Raw genomic sequence first — 18,811 nt, forward strand, 5'->3', positions numbered from 1 at the left:
ATTACAATAAAAAATATACCACATTTTTTTATATTTATAATTGTAGAATAATTATAGTAGATGAGATGTTAGTTTAGAATTTGTATCATTAGAAAAAAAACAATAATTATTTTTAATTTTACGTATAAAACTTCTAATCATTATAGTACTAAGAGAATAATTATCCGTTTACTGTATAAATGTTACCTCTGGACTTGAAAGGTAGTAGGTACATATAATGTAGTCCCTAAAGTATTTTTTGTGAACTTTGTGGATAGTAAATATAATTTATAGTTACGGATATCTGAATTTAATTTTAATAATTTTGTATATAAAAAAAAAAAACCTTTAGAACTCGAACAATTTATTTATTTAGAAGTATATAAGTAAATTAGATGTGATTTTATAGACTATATTATAATAATATATAAAATTCATACATAATAATTGTATATTATTTCATGTTTTGACAATCAATATATTTTTTACTCATTGCAAAAAAAGTGTCACCCTATGAAGACTGATTTAAAAAAAAAAAAATAGACTTTGCTGATGCATTTCTCAAACACTATTTAAAAGTATTTTTCCACGTGACTGGTATATTATATTATATTATATTAAATTATAGTATCATGTTTTATTATAATTAGGTAAAATATTAAAGTGTATGATTTTTTTTCAATAGGTATGTATAGTGGAAAAAAAAAATTCACGTCAAATGTACGCAATGAAGTACATGCAGAAGAGTCGTTGCATTGAAAGAGATGCTTTAAAAAATGTTCTAAGAGAAATGGAAATATTAACTACGCTTGAACACCCATTCCTAGTAAACCTATGGTTCTCTTTTCAAGGTATGAATCAATATAAACATAGTATTAAATCAATAATACAAAATTGAGTCTATACATTGTTTTTGGCTTTAACGAATGAATCAACCGAAATGTTTTTTTGATATATCTACTTAGATATTACGTTTTATGTAGGTGTTTTTTTTTAAATTAAATTAAATTTTACTGCATGATATAAATTTTAGACATTCTCCTCCGTATGAGTTCACAATTAAATTGATATATTTTATTTTGCCTATTTAAGAATTAATATACTTGTATTGTCTCTATATTACGTTTAATGTTGATAATAAACAAATAATGATGTCTACAATTCCAACATTTTATAACAGTTCTGTATAATACTTATAACATATAAACATACCTATAAAATAAATTATTTTGTGATTAAAATTAATTTTTCTGAGTTTCTTGGGTGTTTAAATTGGACAAAATTTTTAAAAGATTATTGAATTTAGTATAAGATAACATAATTGTTTATGTGTTTATTAGTACCATTATTGACCGTTGGTTAAATTTACATCTATTTCTATAGTTAAAATATATTTTTTTTTTTATGAGATATTGGTATAAATTATATTATCTGAAAAACGTTTGGGTAAAACTCGATTCCGAAAAATGAGATATTTGATGTTTTCACCAAAAACGAAAAAAAAATGGTTTTACCTTTTATAGTTAAAAGTCATTAAATTATTTTTTTTATTTGACCAGTTATTACATTAAACAAAAATTTCATTGACGATAAATATAAAATAGTTGTGTAATACAATTAGGTATATACTTAAAGTCGAAACTAAGTAATTTCTAACCAGTTAATTTCATACAACCACAAACCATATTCAACAATAATCACCATTAAAAGATAAATTTTAAGAAAAAAGTAACCGATGATCCGTGTTCTACTCCAAAAAAGAAATAATTTTAAAAGAAGTAAATCAAATATATGATATATCTGAGTTCATGGATGATGACGTATGACATAAAACAACTTAGAAAAATTATTTATAAAGTTTATAAAAATATACCATCAGAAAATCCAATAAATGTTGAAGCTACATGAAGATTTGGGCAGTATAAATACAAATATAAAACAATGTGAAACATAAAAGTACAAAAAGAAAAATTATTAGATTATAAGTTATAACCGACTAGAGAAATTGAGTAATTGACAGGTTAACTGTATTTAATGAAATAATATACTTACTAAATATTTATTGAAAATGAAATTCTATTGAACGTGTTTGATACGATTCTGCTAAAAATTTATCCTAACCACATTTGGAAAAAAGAAAATTAACTATAAACTTGCATAAATATGTATTTACTATTTTTTACAATTTAAAAAGCGTTTTAATTGTGTTTATGTAGATTTATTATATTTATAAACATTTATAATACATTTTTTTCTATCATGTTGAAATATAAAAAAAAAAAATAACTTTATTTATGTCTTTGCATTCTATATTATTATTGTACACTGTAAGAACTCTAGTCCCGATAACTGGTATAAAATTCATATAATTTATTATTTTATTATTCTTACAATAGTAAAAAAAAATATATATTAATTTATACCTAAATTGAATGGTTTTTTTTTTTTTTTTAATATTTTTTGGTAATTTAAATAAACCAAACATAATTTAATAGGTTGAATATTGTTAGTGGCCACGTAAAATAGCATAATATCTCATTAGGTGGAAGAGCACACGGTACACACTTTTAGTGGAAAAATGTGACGCCCGATTATTTATTCCATTTACTGAATTCAAAACCAACTAAACCTGTGGGTGGTAGATTTCTCAATATCCACTAATTGAATCAATAAGTATAATAGTATATTGAACCAATGTGTTTGTTATAAATACGTGACTGAATGTTTGAAAGTTTACCAGCTACCACTAGCTATTGAAAAAATAAATAAGTAAATTATACAGAAACATAGTTCAATAAAAATATTTTATTAAATTTTATATTTAATCATAATGCCTCGGAATTTTTTTTTCACAATATTAATAACTTATATATTTTATTCTATTATCTATTCGTTTTATTTATTGACAGAAGTTATTGTCGTTATTAAAAATATAACTTATTCGTAAAACGACGAGTGATGACAACAAATCAAAAACTATGTTGAACAATAATAACCACTATGTTTCAGACGAGGAAGACCTATTCATGGTTTCAGACCTATTATTGGGAGGTGACTTGAGGTACCACTTGGGTCAAGACGTTAAGTTTAGTGAAAATTCAATAAAACTGTTTGCTTGCGAAATTGGCTCTGCGTTGGAATATCTACAAAGCGAGCACATAGTTCACAGGTGAGTACACATGACAACAATTCAGCGTTTTCTGTGGTTTCGTGACCAAAATCATTATATAGTTTATACTACGTATGTATATTAAATGTGTGTACAAACCACATTCGTATTATATTTGTTTGGACATTGTATTAATTAGTTTTGTAGTATATTATGTAGATAAGCAGATTGATTGTATTTTGGTTATTCAAGACATTTTCAGGTCAAACGATTTTTGAACATATTAGAAACGTCAATAATAAAAAATATATGAAAATATTTACTTAAGCTTAAATAATATCATATTCATCGAAAAATACTCGTCTAATATGTATTATTAAGAATTAACAAAATTTACGGCCATTATAGCAAAATAATATAATTCGACTTGGAGAGAGTCGTTTAAGAGTGCTAATCTCTCTGGACTCAATTTATTAACAATGATTATAAACTCAGTTTATTTTAATACGAAACTCCTTTTTCAAACTATTTCAGGACGAATTATAGATCTACTTAATAAAATAAAACATCAATTTAAACATTAAAACTACTGTAATATTATCACATCAATTGTTTATAGATAGCACGAATAGTAATTCTATTGATGTAAACCACTCATCAACATACCTAATTATTACTGTGTTTTTGAAAATAATATATTTTTTTTTTAAGTACTCATACCTATTTATAAAATTGACTAAAATTGAATTATTCACGATGTCTTGCAACTATGATTTTTTTTAAATTGCATTACATAAAAATCAGTTTATTTGTTGTATAATTACGAAGAATAAATACGATATTTAATAAATACATAGTATTTATTTATATGAATTTCCAGTTTAGATGAGAAGCGTTAAGCTGTAAAGATTTCTCAGAAAATCAAAATGCACTTTTTCGACCACTAAAACTTTAAATTATTATAAATAAATATCTACTGATTCAATATTATTAATATATTATAAAAATATAAATCTTATTATTAATACCTACATAAAAACATTTACTTCTAAAATATAAAGTAAAAAAAAAAATTGTTATTGATAATTAATATAAAACGGTATTTAAATTTAGTAAGAACGTGACACAAATGTATGATTATTTCATGAAAAGATAAATTATCTGTTAGAATATCGTTGTGTTTGTATACATCAAATGCGGAAAACGGTTTTTTTTCGTTACATTTACAATTTATTTATCATCTTCTTTGTATTTCTAGTACGTTCACTGGCAGCGCTAAGTACACCGATTATTTTGTTAGAGTTTCTATACCTATAACTTCACTTTGAACATCGTGTGAGTAAATACGTCTACGATACACGCATGCATGAGCCTATCTAATTCCATCATATTCCCACATACATTTTACCGTATATTAGATACTTGTAAAATTATACGAAGTAGGTATACTCGTATACCACGTATGGTAACAAATAACTATATTACATTATGTGCGAAATTATACATGCGAAAACGTTTACTATCGGAAACTAAAAACTTGCTTCGACAAAAAGTAATGGTCTGCCTCCATTTTAATAGATTCTGTAGATGAACTTCAAGTGTCTTTACTATTGTATTAGATGCAAAGTGATTATATTCTTATCGCCCTGAATAGTTGTCAATTTTACGATAAATTGTTTAGTTTTTAAAAAAAACATCAATTGTACGTAACACACATTATTGAGAAAGTAAATATTATATATGTATATATATATATATTATATGATTCAAGGTAATAAATAAGTTTGAGATGTAATGGCATTAAATTATGTATCAAACAAATATTTCAAAAACACCAAATTACTTAGAAAACCACTGTTTAATGATAAACGAATCACTGTTAAGAAAAAAATATGTGGTTTTTGTATCGATGGAAAAGTTTTTTTTCGTTTGAATCTACTACACGTATAGTTACGGCTGAACAATTTCTGTTGTTACGACGCGAGACACGGCGAGGACGCTCTCGCACTTATTCAAGGGTCTGCGCAGTGGATGTTGGCAAGACGTGTGAGTATGTCGTCGGTGATTGATTGTACTTCGTCGTTGTCACTGAGTGATCTCAACAAAAAAACATATTATTATCATTTTACACGAAAGCAGTAATAACCGACTAGGTTTTGATCGACTAATGTTCTTTCACGTTGAGCCTGTAGCGATATTTGATATTATATACCTCGATTAAATCCTTATCAAAATCACGGTGAATTGATCGCTATATAGAAGATCGATTGCAAATGTAAAATAATTTTCAAAAGAATTAAATATTATTGATGTTGAAAATCAATTGAATATACTTAAATATAATATACGATTTGAATGAAAAAAATATTAAAATCCATAATTTTTATTCAATACTCTTTTACATGCTCTCTCAGGGACATAAAGCCGGAGAATATTTTGCTAGACGAAGAAGGTAAGGATAGATATAATTATTTTTATGTATTACGTTATTCATCTTACAGGAAGACCGGAAGGTATATGTGAAGCTCATACGTGACTGAAAAGTGAAAATCACCATAAAATCATATATTATATTACTAGAAAGTTTGTTTTTATCACGATAAAAGCGTTCACCTTGCGCCGTGGTAGACTGGAAATAACATTTGCAATTAATGTGAAACGTTATTTTTTAGCTGCTTTTGCGCTATAAAATACAATTTTTTTGGAACTACTCACGTTTTAAAACATTTACTTAAACGAAATTGCACCAGATTTTATTAATCATAATTATTAAAATCTATCAAAACTAAAACTAAGAATCTCTTATTTCTGCCCATCTTTCATAAAAAAAAAAAAAAAATACTTTAAAATCTTATGAAACTTGCAGTCTTTATACAAATGTATGGTTATTAATTAAATTTGTATCAAAAATACTTTTTTAATCGATTAATTAATATTATAACAATTTAGTAGTTAAGGTTAAAACATTAGATTAATATAAATTTAATTTAAAGACATTAACATTCAAACCTTGACATATTGTACAATTTTAGTAAATTGTTTTATAGAGAATTCATAAATTAGTTAAAAATCTACATGGAATATTGTATCTTGATTAAAGAGTTATTTATCAAAGTGATTTAAAAACTTATCAAAGTACATTTGTTTTATTATAAATACACGCATTTATTTATATTCTATATACAAAAAAAACCTTATTATTATAATTCCAATCATTTATAATACCTCTACCTCATCAGTTTTAATCTTAAATGTGAAAATAGATATTTTATCTTATTGATATTAAATTGAATACCTAGAATATGTATAGTTATTTTTCATAATGCATTTGCTTTAAGTTTGTAAAATGAATTACTTTAAAATAATAGAACAGTGACAAGATTGTTTTTAAGCCATTTATTTTTAATGATATTTATAAAGTGTTTCAAGTATTTTTATTTATTGTAATACAATTTTCTACATTCTAAAAAACATATACCAGATATTTAAATTAAAAATATGATGATCAACTTATTCTCCATTTAATATCTTAGTATTTTATTTTATAGGTCACGCACACATTACTGACTTTAACATAGCAGCTACATTACATGGTAAAAAATTAGCTTCATCGCTGTCCGGCACCAAACCGTATATAGGTATAGACAAATGTTTATGCATATCCGTTTTTTAGACGTGCTTAAAAAAAAAATATATTTTGTACAACAAAATGTATTAAACCTATATATATACATATATATACATATATATATATTATACTATCATTACAAAAATAATTTTAATAAAAAAAATATATAAATAAGATATTATTTTGTACCTATGTATATATTTTTATTAGTTAAAAATGGCAATTATGCAATTGCCATTTTGTATTTAATAAATGTATTTTTAAATTCAATTCAATAAATATTGTTATTTTTTGTTTGAAAGCTATAACTTATAACTTATAACAAATAGGTAAAAAGAATAGCATGGAAATTATATAATAGGTAATATTTTTTAAAAGAAAACCACCGACAAAAAATGTTTAAGCACATTGTATTAAAAAAAATTAATTCAAAGTTAGATTAATTAGTTTAATTAGTACATTTCTAAACATGGAAATAATTAACGAATTTAATTATTATACAAACAATATTAGCTGGCATTTTTATTTAATTTTTATTCCACTTCAATAATATACAAATAAAATGTGACCGCTTATTACTTTTGTCTATTCAACAATATTATTGTAATAATTTTCCAGTTCAAGTGCAACTGGATTGAAATTATTAAAACGGATTTTATACTTATTTTTAAATCAAAGTTAAAAAATAAATACCGTTTCTATCACGGTACTTTTCTATAATATATCCAATACCACTGAAAATAAAACTAACAATAGTAAACTTTAGTGATGACTTTACACAGTTCTTTATTTGTAAGACCATTTATTTGTTATTAAAGTTTTAATACAAATACCATAGATTACACGAATACCACCGAGTACTATGTAAGTGAACAAGGAAAAAAAATCAAAACTTAAAAAGTGCTCTTAATCATACAACAATAGTTATATCACTGGGATCACTGGGAAATCAAAAACAGAAACCGAAGAAAAGAATAAGAATATGAATGTAGTCATTAAAAACAAAAATTTATAAATTACGATTTATATATAATATATATTATACCTACTATATATCTTCGTATACGAAATATTGCAATGAGTCGAACATTATATAGGTATATTTTATGTATAACTATATTCAGATTTAAAATTAACTTTTTATTGTGCTTTGAGGGTTTTTTTCATTTTACATTAGATTACCTACCTAATGTGTATTTTTCATTGTTCAAAATGTGAATACAACGAAACTATGAATGATTATTTAAATTTTGACTTCTACAAAAGAAAACTGTGGTAAATATTAGAATATTTTAAATAATTTAATAATGGTCAAATATTTAAATTACGATTCAACTTGAATAAATTACGTTTTCACATCGAATAATCAATAGCATACAACTTATTCAGATAAATATTTATATTATATCATAATGATTGTGTTTAATTTATTTTTTATACTTCTCGAAAAACGAAAACTACACTATAGAATACTTATTACATTTCAGAACGGTCATTGTAATTTTTGTTTTTCATAAGGTCGATGAAAGTTTTTTGAAAACAAACTACACTGTAAAAATATATATAATAGATAAACTCTTAACGCTATCATTTTTACATCAAGATTTCTCTTATAAATATCATAACTTAAAATAGTCATCAGGGATTTGATTGTGATTGACCGTATTTCCTAAGCTTTACTGACCTCGAATCGTAACATTTATGAATTTAGACACTGTCTAAATTAAAAGGTTTACTGTGTTCTATTCGAATAATATTATTGTCTATACTTAATACTATATAGTGTATAATAAGTATTAACCTAAAAACTATTTTATCGATATTTTATATATTCCTTCGAGAATTTAAAACTACTTATACATCAGATCTTTATATTGTATCTATATCGATCATTTTCGATATCATAACAATGTTTCAAAAATTCTTTTATTTATTTTTTTACTTACAATGAAAATAAATTTCCACTTACAAATTTATATTCTTGATGATCAAATTTTAGAATTGAAAACATTTAAAATGTTAAACCTATTATTATAAGCTTAAAAATTAAATTAATAGTATTTTGTCTATAATTTGTAAAATATTATGTTCACTTAACATAGGATAATATATTGGAAAATTAATATTATAAATAAATAGATATATTAAAAGTATATATATGTATATATATATATATATATAATTATACTACAATTATCTAAAATACATTTTTTTTTCTAATTATCTAATAATGTAATAATAGCATATAATATAATAAGCTTAATAAATATTATTCTATTAATTTTATAATTCCTAAAATGCAGCACCAGAAGTATATTTATGTTCTTTGGGCGAATGCGCTGGATATTCGTACCCCGTTGATTGGTGGTCACTAGGAGTAACACTTTATGAAGTTATGTCAAGATGCAGACCGTATGACATCCATTCTGGTACAACACCAAGGGAAGTTCGGTCAATGTTGATGAATTCAACGGCGTCCACGGCAATACCACCGAAATGTTCAGAACAACTGAGCCTATTATTTCAAAGAGTAAGAAACGATTAAAAATTAATTACACATTTTTAACATGAAAAGGTACTAATTGATACATTATATTTTACTATTATGGAGTAGTTTAGTGCCCATCTCTCGACATTATAATATCGACTTTTCCATGAATTTTATATTGATTTATAACACAGTCTGTTATAGGGATATATTTTTATTTTTAATTCTAAAATAAGTTTTAACTTTAAAAACATGTGAGTATTAAATAATACGAATAATAAAACTAATAGAACAATCCATTATAATAAAAATTAAAAACTTGCAGAGCGTGTCATAAGGTGTGACCGGAGTATCTAAGCTATCGTTTTAATTGATAAAATATTACATTTTAAATTTAACATTATCATTTTGGCTTATAGCTGAAAATAAAACTTTATTAACTGTACTAGCAGTGGGACTAAATGGTTCTAAATTTTAATTATTATTATGCAGTACCTACTTCAGCAAAGTGTTCAATAACACTATAGGTGCCTAAATACAATTATAATTATAATAAATGGTAAATACGTCTTAATGCAATCAGTTTTTATCAATTTCGTTTTACGTTTATTGACTTTTGTAAAGTATGCTGCTAAAATATTATAATCAACTAATTCTTTGGTGAAAACTGAAAATATAAAATCTTTGTAGTGGTTAGAGAAAAAAGTTCATGCAAATAAATATATTCTTTGGTAAATATTTTTTCATAGTAAGCACTTATAATAGAATCACTTTTTTCTAATTTAAAGTATTTGTATCATATAAACGCACCAAATGGATGTGGTGAGGAATAGGATGTTTGTAAATATTTGTCCCCAGGCGCCAAATAGCTTGACACTGTCTGAAACACAGTGAAACACAGTAATATAATGGTTTCAATTGTTTCTACGACTACGTTAGTAAAGAATATATAACTATAATAACTTTGTAGACGTAAAATACACATAAAAATATTTATATTATTTTTACTTAAATTGCTTTTTAAACTAATAATTGAAGAAAAAAAATACATTTTAATTTTTTACGAAATTATTTAGTTGTAATATAATATACAATATACATTTAATAATAATATATAATATAATATAACATCTGATATATCTATACAATAATAAAAATCGTGTGTTAGTAAAATAGGTAATATAAAATTGTTACAGTTTTTATTTTTGAAGAGCTTACTTAAAATTATAAGTAAAAATATTTTGTATGAATACGTATTTAAATATTTTAAACGAACATACATTGAATAATATTCTTCCTATAGTTAAATTGTTTATTTCTTTGTTCTATTTTTTCTGTCATATCACTGATAAACAAAATTAGTCAATTTTAAATACACTTCCTTTTCTGTATATAGTTTTTTTTTTTTTTTTTTAAATAATTTTGTATCATATTATAAATTATAGAAATAAATATAAATTTTTAAAGAGCAAAAATAATATCAATTTTTTGTTTGTCCATAGGAACTGTAGGTAGATATATTGTAATTGTGTTCCCTTTATTTTTTCTGAATCATATTTTATTTTTTTTTTTTATTCAAATATTTATATTGTTTAAAAATTATACAGTAAACTTACAAAATGATAGAGTTTATATCAGCTATTAAAAATATACGAATATTAGTTTTTTTTTACAAACAATTATTTTAATTAGTCAATTATGCAGCAATAATAGTCGTAAAAATATCAATTACGTTTATAACCACAATATAAAATACACGATATACGTGTTAAAATATAATATGGTAAAATATTAATTACAGTTAATACTGTTTTTCTGTCATATAGTTGGTTTATTCATTTAATATTAATGACAAAAGAAGTTCGCCGAACAAAAATGAGTACATATATAGTTACATATGTATAAAAAGTACGATCACAGCTATACAGTAGCATAAATATTATATCATCAATTATAATGTAATATGATGTTGAATAATTATTTTATTTATAATTTAAAAGAGAAATAAAAATCCGTTTTATGAGAAAAAAAATATGTGTGATAATATTAATATTCCTAAAGCAAATGTTAAAATAAAAATGTCAGTCATTTCATATTGATTATATAAACAATAGTCAAATAATTTTACCTCGGATTAATTGAAACCAAGAATGGTGCGGAATCTAAATATTTAGTCATTGCTTCGATAATTTGAATAATAGGTTAAATAGTACTAAAACCATATTATAGGGTACCTCTACCTACATTTTTATTAATTTAATAACAATAATTAAAATTTATTTTTGAATTTACTATGAATCTTTGTATACTTATTTATAAATACTTATAAATATAAAATAAAATTATAACTAATTTTCGATAGGTATTTGGCTTTATGTGTGAAATACGTATTGATTATAACATGACTTTTGTCGAAATATTTTTTTACAGCTTTTTTCATGTTATTATATTGTGTTGAATATTATGTTAATGATGAGAACTTCTTTAAGTTTTACTAAAGTTTATTTTCTTTTAAGTTGTCGGAAAGGTTTTCCAGGGATGTTGTTTGAAGCAACTTGCAAGTTTTGAAATTAGTGGTCTAAGATAGTTTTAGGTTCGTAAAACTTTTTGTAGTGTTGTGGGATGCAGCGGTCTAGATGTATACAAATGTAAATATTATGTTCTTATGGTTCACTTATGTATCATGGGTGATTTGTAATCGGTTGATCTTTATTGATTGGAAATATTGCTTAAATATGTTTATCTCCAACTTACTATTAGAACAAACTTGAATATTTTATGTCATTATAAGATTAATTGTCATTTATAAATAAGGATTTCGATTGTTTGTATTAAACTTTATTAGTTTTTTTAGTTTGTTCGTATAGTTATTTTTTCTCTTTATAGACGAACGTCTGTTCGGATTTTTGTAGTATATTTCAAAGATCATATAGTATAAAACAACTTGTCAAATATTATCAAAGTATGAACATTTTATAACAAATTTATTTTGTAACCTAGTATAAATTTAGGAAAATAATATATGTAAATAAACATTACATGTACCTGTTTATCAATATTAATTTATTTTACTATACATTAAAAACATAAAATGATTGATAAATTTAATTAAAAATGTAACAAACAGTTCGCACCTCTAAAAAAAAATCATAATACTATTTATATTAAACAAAACAAAAAATAACAGACATTTTTTCGTTAATAGAGTATTGTTGAAAAATTATTCTATAGAGAAAAGATTATGTATTTTCAAGTAAACCATCTATAATAACGTAGTAGGTATATAGCAAGACGTGGGTGAAGGTTAAAAGCAAAAAAATAAAAATGATTCTTGGTCAAAATTCTCCATTAATCTGCGATTAAAATATAACGATGCGTTGTGTATTTACTTTTATAAAGATAATTATCATTTTTGTTTTAGCTGCTATGCATTAACCCAGATGAAAGAATCACCACGGTCAAGAAACTGAAATCTATTCCATGTATAAGTCGATACAATTTCGGAATGATATTAGAAAAACAAATCAGGCCACCGTTTACGCCACCGGTAAGTCGCGCACGATAACAATACATGGACATCGAGCTATAATATATTCATATTTCGTACTTGAAGTTATTGAATGTATGAAAACCAATATTTTCAAAACTAGCAGAAATATTGAAACATGTTTTAATTAATATTATATTCAACAGTGCGAAATAATATTACGGTATAAATTTGTATAATACAACTGAAAATCCGACTTTCAAATCTTACTAAGCTTCAGCGCGATGTATTTCTGGCAAATAGTATGGATTTCAACAATATAACTTTAACCAAACTCAATGAAATCCATATAAATTAATTCAAAACAATGTTATCATCCTAACTAACTATTCTACAATAAGATGCAATAGATGGGCACAAATTATTGGCAATAATACTATGAAAACTACTCAATTGAATATCTCAAGTTTTGCAAATTTTCATCGTATTTACAAATAAAGGAATTGAACACCATATAATTATTATCATTTTATATCAAATATAGCAAACAACATAGTTATTATTATTTATTTTAATTATAATCGAACTACATGATGCGGAAAAAAATTATTTTTAAATAGATTTTACATATTTTATACGTATGTTATTTTTTCAGAATATAGACTTCTGAATTAAAACGTAATATCACAAAAAAGAAACGAAAATTAATAACTAAAGTTATTTACCTAGTAAGCAATTTTTTCAGTCTTTACAATAAATTTTAAAACCATATTACACATCATACGAAATAATAAAAAATAACAATAATACAAATAATAAAGATAATTTATAAAGACAACTGACATTTCCAATGATTTATTAAATAACTTTTTCAAATCATTAAGTTTAAAATTCACTTTAAAATAATGAAGCGCGAACAGTAGATATTATATTATACAGCTTTGAGTTTGACTTTAACTGTTTTTCTTTAAAGTAACATATTTTGGTGTTAAAATGTAAATATACTCTATGAAAAAAAAATATATATATATAAATTAAGGTTAACAATTAAGTTGTAATAAAATAATAATAATAACAAAAAAAAAATAATAATAATAAATTTAGTAAAATGAAGGTTTAAATATATGAATATTGCTTGGGAATTATTAAGGTAAATTATTTTTAATACATAGTAGTTTAAAATATTTGGTATTAAATATTTAAAATATTTATTTTAAGTAAAATTATAATGAATTCATTCATATTGTATAACGTAAATTTAAATTTATTTTATTTGTACTATACTTGTATTTAATATTTAATCTATCGTGATTGTTTGCTATCTATTTAGAAAGATCGGTTAAACTGTGATCCAACATTTGAATTAGAAGAGATGATTGTTGAACCTAATCCATTACATCGAAAGCCTAGACGTTTGGCAAAGCAAAGGTCTCTCAGAACTTCCATGACAATTGAAGTAAGAATGTTTATTTTCTTAGAAATATTATTAATTAACTAACCTCCACGATTTACTCAGGACACAGAAGTTAGCAGGCAACTTCAACATTTTAAATGCTATAATCGTGAGAAAGAATTAGAAAGGAGAGAAATGGAACGCAAAGAGCATGACTGGGAGCAGGAACTAATTAAAGCTATGAACGCTTCGACTATACCAGCTATGTAAGTTTAAACGTTATTAACGATAAATTTAGATTAATTAGATATATAACATTACACATGAAGTGAATAAAACATAAAATTACAAAATACAACAATTTTATAGTATTTACAAAAATACATTAATCGAAGTACTTGCCTCTTCTACTTTCACTGTATTAAATTAAGTTATAAGTGTAGGTTTATAATATCATTTTTAAAAATCAAAGAACAGAAGTTATCTCAAAGTAAGTTTAATTTTTGCCAAAACTTCTTGATTTCTTATTTAGTTTTAGGGGTCGTTGACTATTATTTATTTATTTGTTTTCATTTTTACTTTGAAAATGCTTCTTACTCGTCTAGAATGTTATTAATAAGCTACAGGATTGAAGAAATAAAGCTAACAAATATTATTTATGGGATAAATTAATATAATATATACACACACATACATACTTATATACATTTATATATGTATCTATTATATTATATTAAAATGAATACAGTATACATTAATTTCAATACGATAATTTAAATTTCAAAACATCATCGGATATAAATATGTAGCACGTCTTATTTGTTTTATAATTCCACCAATTTTATTAATTTACGATGTAAGAGATATCTATAATATCATCATATACTATTAACTATAAGTTATTTTATACCTAACAAAATATAAATTTAAAAACCTGGATTTATATTGTTTTGCAGAAGTCCCTATTTATTTTTTTCTTCTATTTATTTATTGTTGTAGGATTTATCTAGTATTTATCATTGTAGAAATTACTAATTTATATACGTATGTCGTATATACGTAAAAACATTGTTTATAGAATATAATATCTTTTCTATCTAGTCTATTCGATAATCAATGGTATAAAGTATAAACTACTTTTAAATCAGCCGTTAATCATGCAAATACTTTTAATACAATTATTTGAAAACAGTATAAGTATAATATGCATAATATACTATAAAATATACTTACATACAAGACTACATACTTATTGATTTATTATTTTTTTATGTGGAAAATATTTTTTTATGAAACCAAAACCGGTGTTTTTCGATTTTAAGACTTACGGTGTTTTAATCATCGAAATCGCATAGTTTTCACGATACAAACTAAACATATATGCTTCGGTTTTTATAACACTGAGTTGAAATATATACATAGGTATATTATTAAAAAATATCTTCGTAGACATAGGCAATTTGGTTATCTTATTTATTGAACTTAATTATTCTAAAATATATATTAAATACACTTATCACTTGCATTATTATCTATTATTTCAAACACATTAGAAATATTTTAAGCCAATAAAAGTTTTATTTTATTTTTATAATAGGTTTGGGTTTTTCGTTTTATTTCTATACAATGACTTCTAGTTAAATTTGTAAATTATCGTTAACATTTATACGAAAAGTTTAGTAATTTGGTTTTGTTATTGATCCTACACTTTTACAACATATTCATCTCTTTCAAATAAATATTGTGTGAAAACAAAACGTTATGCAGTGTTATTTATAATTGTGTATAATATATTATTATTGGTAATTATTACCGAAAAGATGTATATTTACAACAATAATATACCTTGGATTTTAAAATGAATAATTACTTAATTATTAGCACCGACTTAAATGTTTAATTATCTTTATTTGAAGAGTAAGATCAATAAGATTTGAAAGCATTTTTTTTTTTTTTTACTTACGATTGAAATTTAAGTCAAATCAATTTCATAATAACAGTTGTACTCACAGAATTGAATCCATTCAATTAATTTTCAATACTTTAATACTTCACAACCTTTTTGCATATATATAATCTGTATAAAAAATTTAATTCCAAGTTACTAGGACAGTTGAAAAAAGTAAAAAAAAAATTGATTAATTTAATAAATTTGTAAATTAATTATTAAATAACCTATAATAATTTTGTTGAATTTAATTAAAAAACAATACAAATTATTATATGGTCTTTTTCACAGATAAAATTTTATGTATTTTATAACGATAATATTTTAATTATTCTCGGTGAGTTTCATAAACAAATCGTAATTAAAATACTAAAAGAAAAGACAACAATACAATTCGTGCTGATAATTAAACACATTATAATATATATACACTCTGTGTCTTACAGCTGAGAATAACGAAGAAAGATAAAACTTAATTATGTTTTATATATTTTTTTATTTTTAAATTATTCATTGTGTAATATTATCGGTTGTCATATAAATCGATTTTAGTTTTTCCGAAGTAAAAATATTATAACTTGGTTTCCTTTTGATTATGACATAATGTTTTTAAAAATATTTCAACAATTTATAGTAAGTATAACTCGGTTAGGACAAAATTTTAATTTACGTTCAACATTGTACGTTAAATAATAATGATAATCAGTTTATTCGTCACATTACATTATAATATAGTATACACCGATGGTATCAGCTAATGCAGTTGTTTACGATATGTTTTTTAATCATGACAGAAAGATAAAATATAATTTTCAAAAAAAAAAAACATGTTTCTAAGTAATTGCTATTGTGATTTTTTTATTATAAACATGACATACATGATACACTTATATATTTATACGTGCAATTGTATCAACCACGCAATTGACATACATTTTTAAATGCTAAAATCTATTTCTTTTAAACGACTCTGTACGACTTCATATTATTATTAAGATATACTATGCAATATTATATTCATATAAGTCATAATGAAAAATCAAAACAATAAAGTTGTGCACGAACTAAAATAACATAAAGCACGGTAGACAATTTGTGTAGACTGAGCTGTATCCTTGAAAAAAAGTAAAACAAATATAATACCTATATCTCAACTATTCCAATTCGAGATATGGTGTCAAGTTGATATTGTACCATTTTATTATGATTGGATAGTAGAATGACGATGACGAATCTTCGTTCTACGCGTGCTTTTATAATAATGTGTGTAAACGATGGGTGACAAAAAACATTTCCGTGTTTATGTACAGCGTCCCGGCCATGGTGACCGACAGGGACGGAGGGGGTGAGTTGCTGACGGTGCCCATCATGACGACCGAACGGCGGCGGTCCAGTTGCAAGCTGAACATCTCCCCGGTCAGCATCCAGACTAGGCTTCTTTCTGCGCAGACCGATAATGGCAGCTGACACAAAAAAGAGGCACAGGGAAATTGAACGGCACCGATAATCTATTAACGATAATTATTTTATGTAATGTTATCACTTTGTATTTATTTTATTAAAATATTATTATGTCCTCGTGATCGCGACAGTATCAAACGTTTTATTGTAAGTGTGTGTATCACATACTTACAATCAACGCGTGGGCCAAATAACAACTAGGTACATTGATGATAATGATGATGACGACGACGACGACGATGATTATAATAATTATGGCTCGAGCCATTGATATAGTAACGTAATACAAAATATACACGACATTATAATGTTGTCGTCATTATATTATGATATACTTAAGTGTCTAAGGATCTTCCTTCATCACTGTCTTTCCGTTATAAACCATAACTCTAGGTGTACGGGTACTAACGAAGTTAAGCTACCGTGATGATTATTGCTATAGCTACGATTTTCGTTCTGTATAAGCTATAAAGCAGTACATTTATTAAAAAGCGTTTTGAAATTATAATGTAATAAGTATATTTTAAATGAATAATTAAAAAATGTTTTTCATTTTCAAATATTGCAATTGTTTTCCGAATAATTACATATATAGATATACTTACCTGTTTAAACAAGTATTATATAATATTAGGAAACAATTAAAATATGTTTTATATATTTAAATAATATCTGTGTTATATATACATACACACCCAGTGTGCACTACACGGTGTTTTTTCGTTTTTCTATGTTCACTCTGTATTCTATAAAATTAAGGAGTATTTTGTACATTTATTATGTGTAGTGCAGTAAAATATATATTTATTAATTATTATATTGTTATTTTATACATCACTTTGAACGCATGGTTTATAAGGTGTTATTTCTGAAAAAAAATTATAAATAGTTATTACTTATCGAATTATTTAAGTTATAAGCCATGCTTTTAATGTCTTGATCAATAATTACTGTCGAGTTTCGGCATATCTGAAAAAAATGTACTATTTGAATTAAGGAACAATATATTATGAATTTATGTAATGAAATATCATAATTTAATTTAATATGATTACATATATAAACATTTTTTTAACCAATGACAGCTTAATTGGTCACTGTTAATCAACTTGTTAAAAATCTTTACGTTTTAAATATTTTAATCACGCCTTTATTTGGAAATATACTATGCAATATGTACACATCTATTTTAATTAAATCATATTAACACTATGAACAGTAACATAACATTTTACCTGTGCACATATTGGGATTGAAATGAAAATGTTCTATTTCCGTTTGTTTTTTTCAGCAGAACTCAATAAAAACGTATACTGAA

The 18,811-nt window shown here is 24.1% G+C and overlaps 1 protein-coding gene and 1 long non-coding RNA gene across 3 annotated transcripts in view; one reads left to right on the forward strand and one right to left on the reverse strand.

Moving 5' to 3' along the window:
- The window catches only part of LOC114128242 (serine/threonine-protein kinase 32A), a 95,196-nt gene extending 76,886 nt beyond the window's left edge, over positions 1–18,310 (forward strand). For both annotated transcript variants that reach the window (XM_050201094.1, XM_027992718.2), the window contains exons 4-12: positions 665–830; positions 2,989–3,148; positions 5,503–5,540; positions 6,637–6,726; positions 9,020–9,246; positions 12,626–12,751; positions 14,022–14,147; positions 14,208–14,350; positions 17,343–18,310. In XM_050201094.1, coding sequence (XP_050057051.1) covers positions 665–830; positions 2,989–3,148; positions 5,503–5,540; positions 6,637–6,726; positions 9,020–9,246; positions 12,626–12,751; positions 14,022–14,147; positions 14,208–14,350; positions 17,343–17,499 — 1,233 coding nt within the window. In that variant the 3' untranslated portion in view covers positions 17,500–18,310. The remainder of the gene's footprint in view (positions 1–664; positions 831–2,988; positions 3,149–5,502; positions 5,541–6,636; positions 6,727–9,019; positions 9,247–12,625; positions 12,752–14,021; positions 14,148–14,207; positions 14,351–17,342) is intronic.
- LOC126550120 (uncharacterized) lies at positions 9,121–15,580 on the reverse strand. The gene is made up of 3 exons (XR_007604168.1): positions 15,413–15,580; positions 10,015–10,084; positions 9,121–9,231 (listed from the first exon to the last, which is right to left on the reverse strand). It is a non-coding gene; the product is annotated as an uncharacterized LOC126550120 (long non-coding RNA).
- Positions 18,311–18,811: the final 501 nt, after the last annotated feature.

The sequence above is a fragment of the Aphis gossypii genome, chromosome 2, assembly GCF_020184175.1.
Source record: "Aphis gossypii isolate Hap1 chromosome 2, ASM2018417v2, whole genome shotgun sequence".
Lineage (NCBI taxonomy): Eukaryota > Metazoa > Arthropoda > Insecta > Hemiptera > Aphididae > Aphis > Aphis gossypii.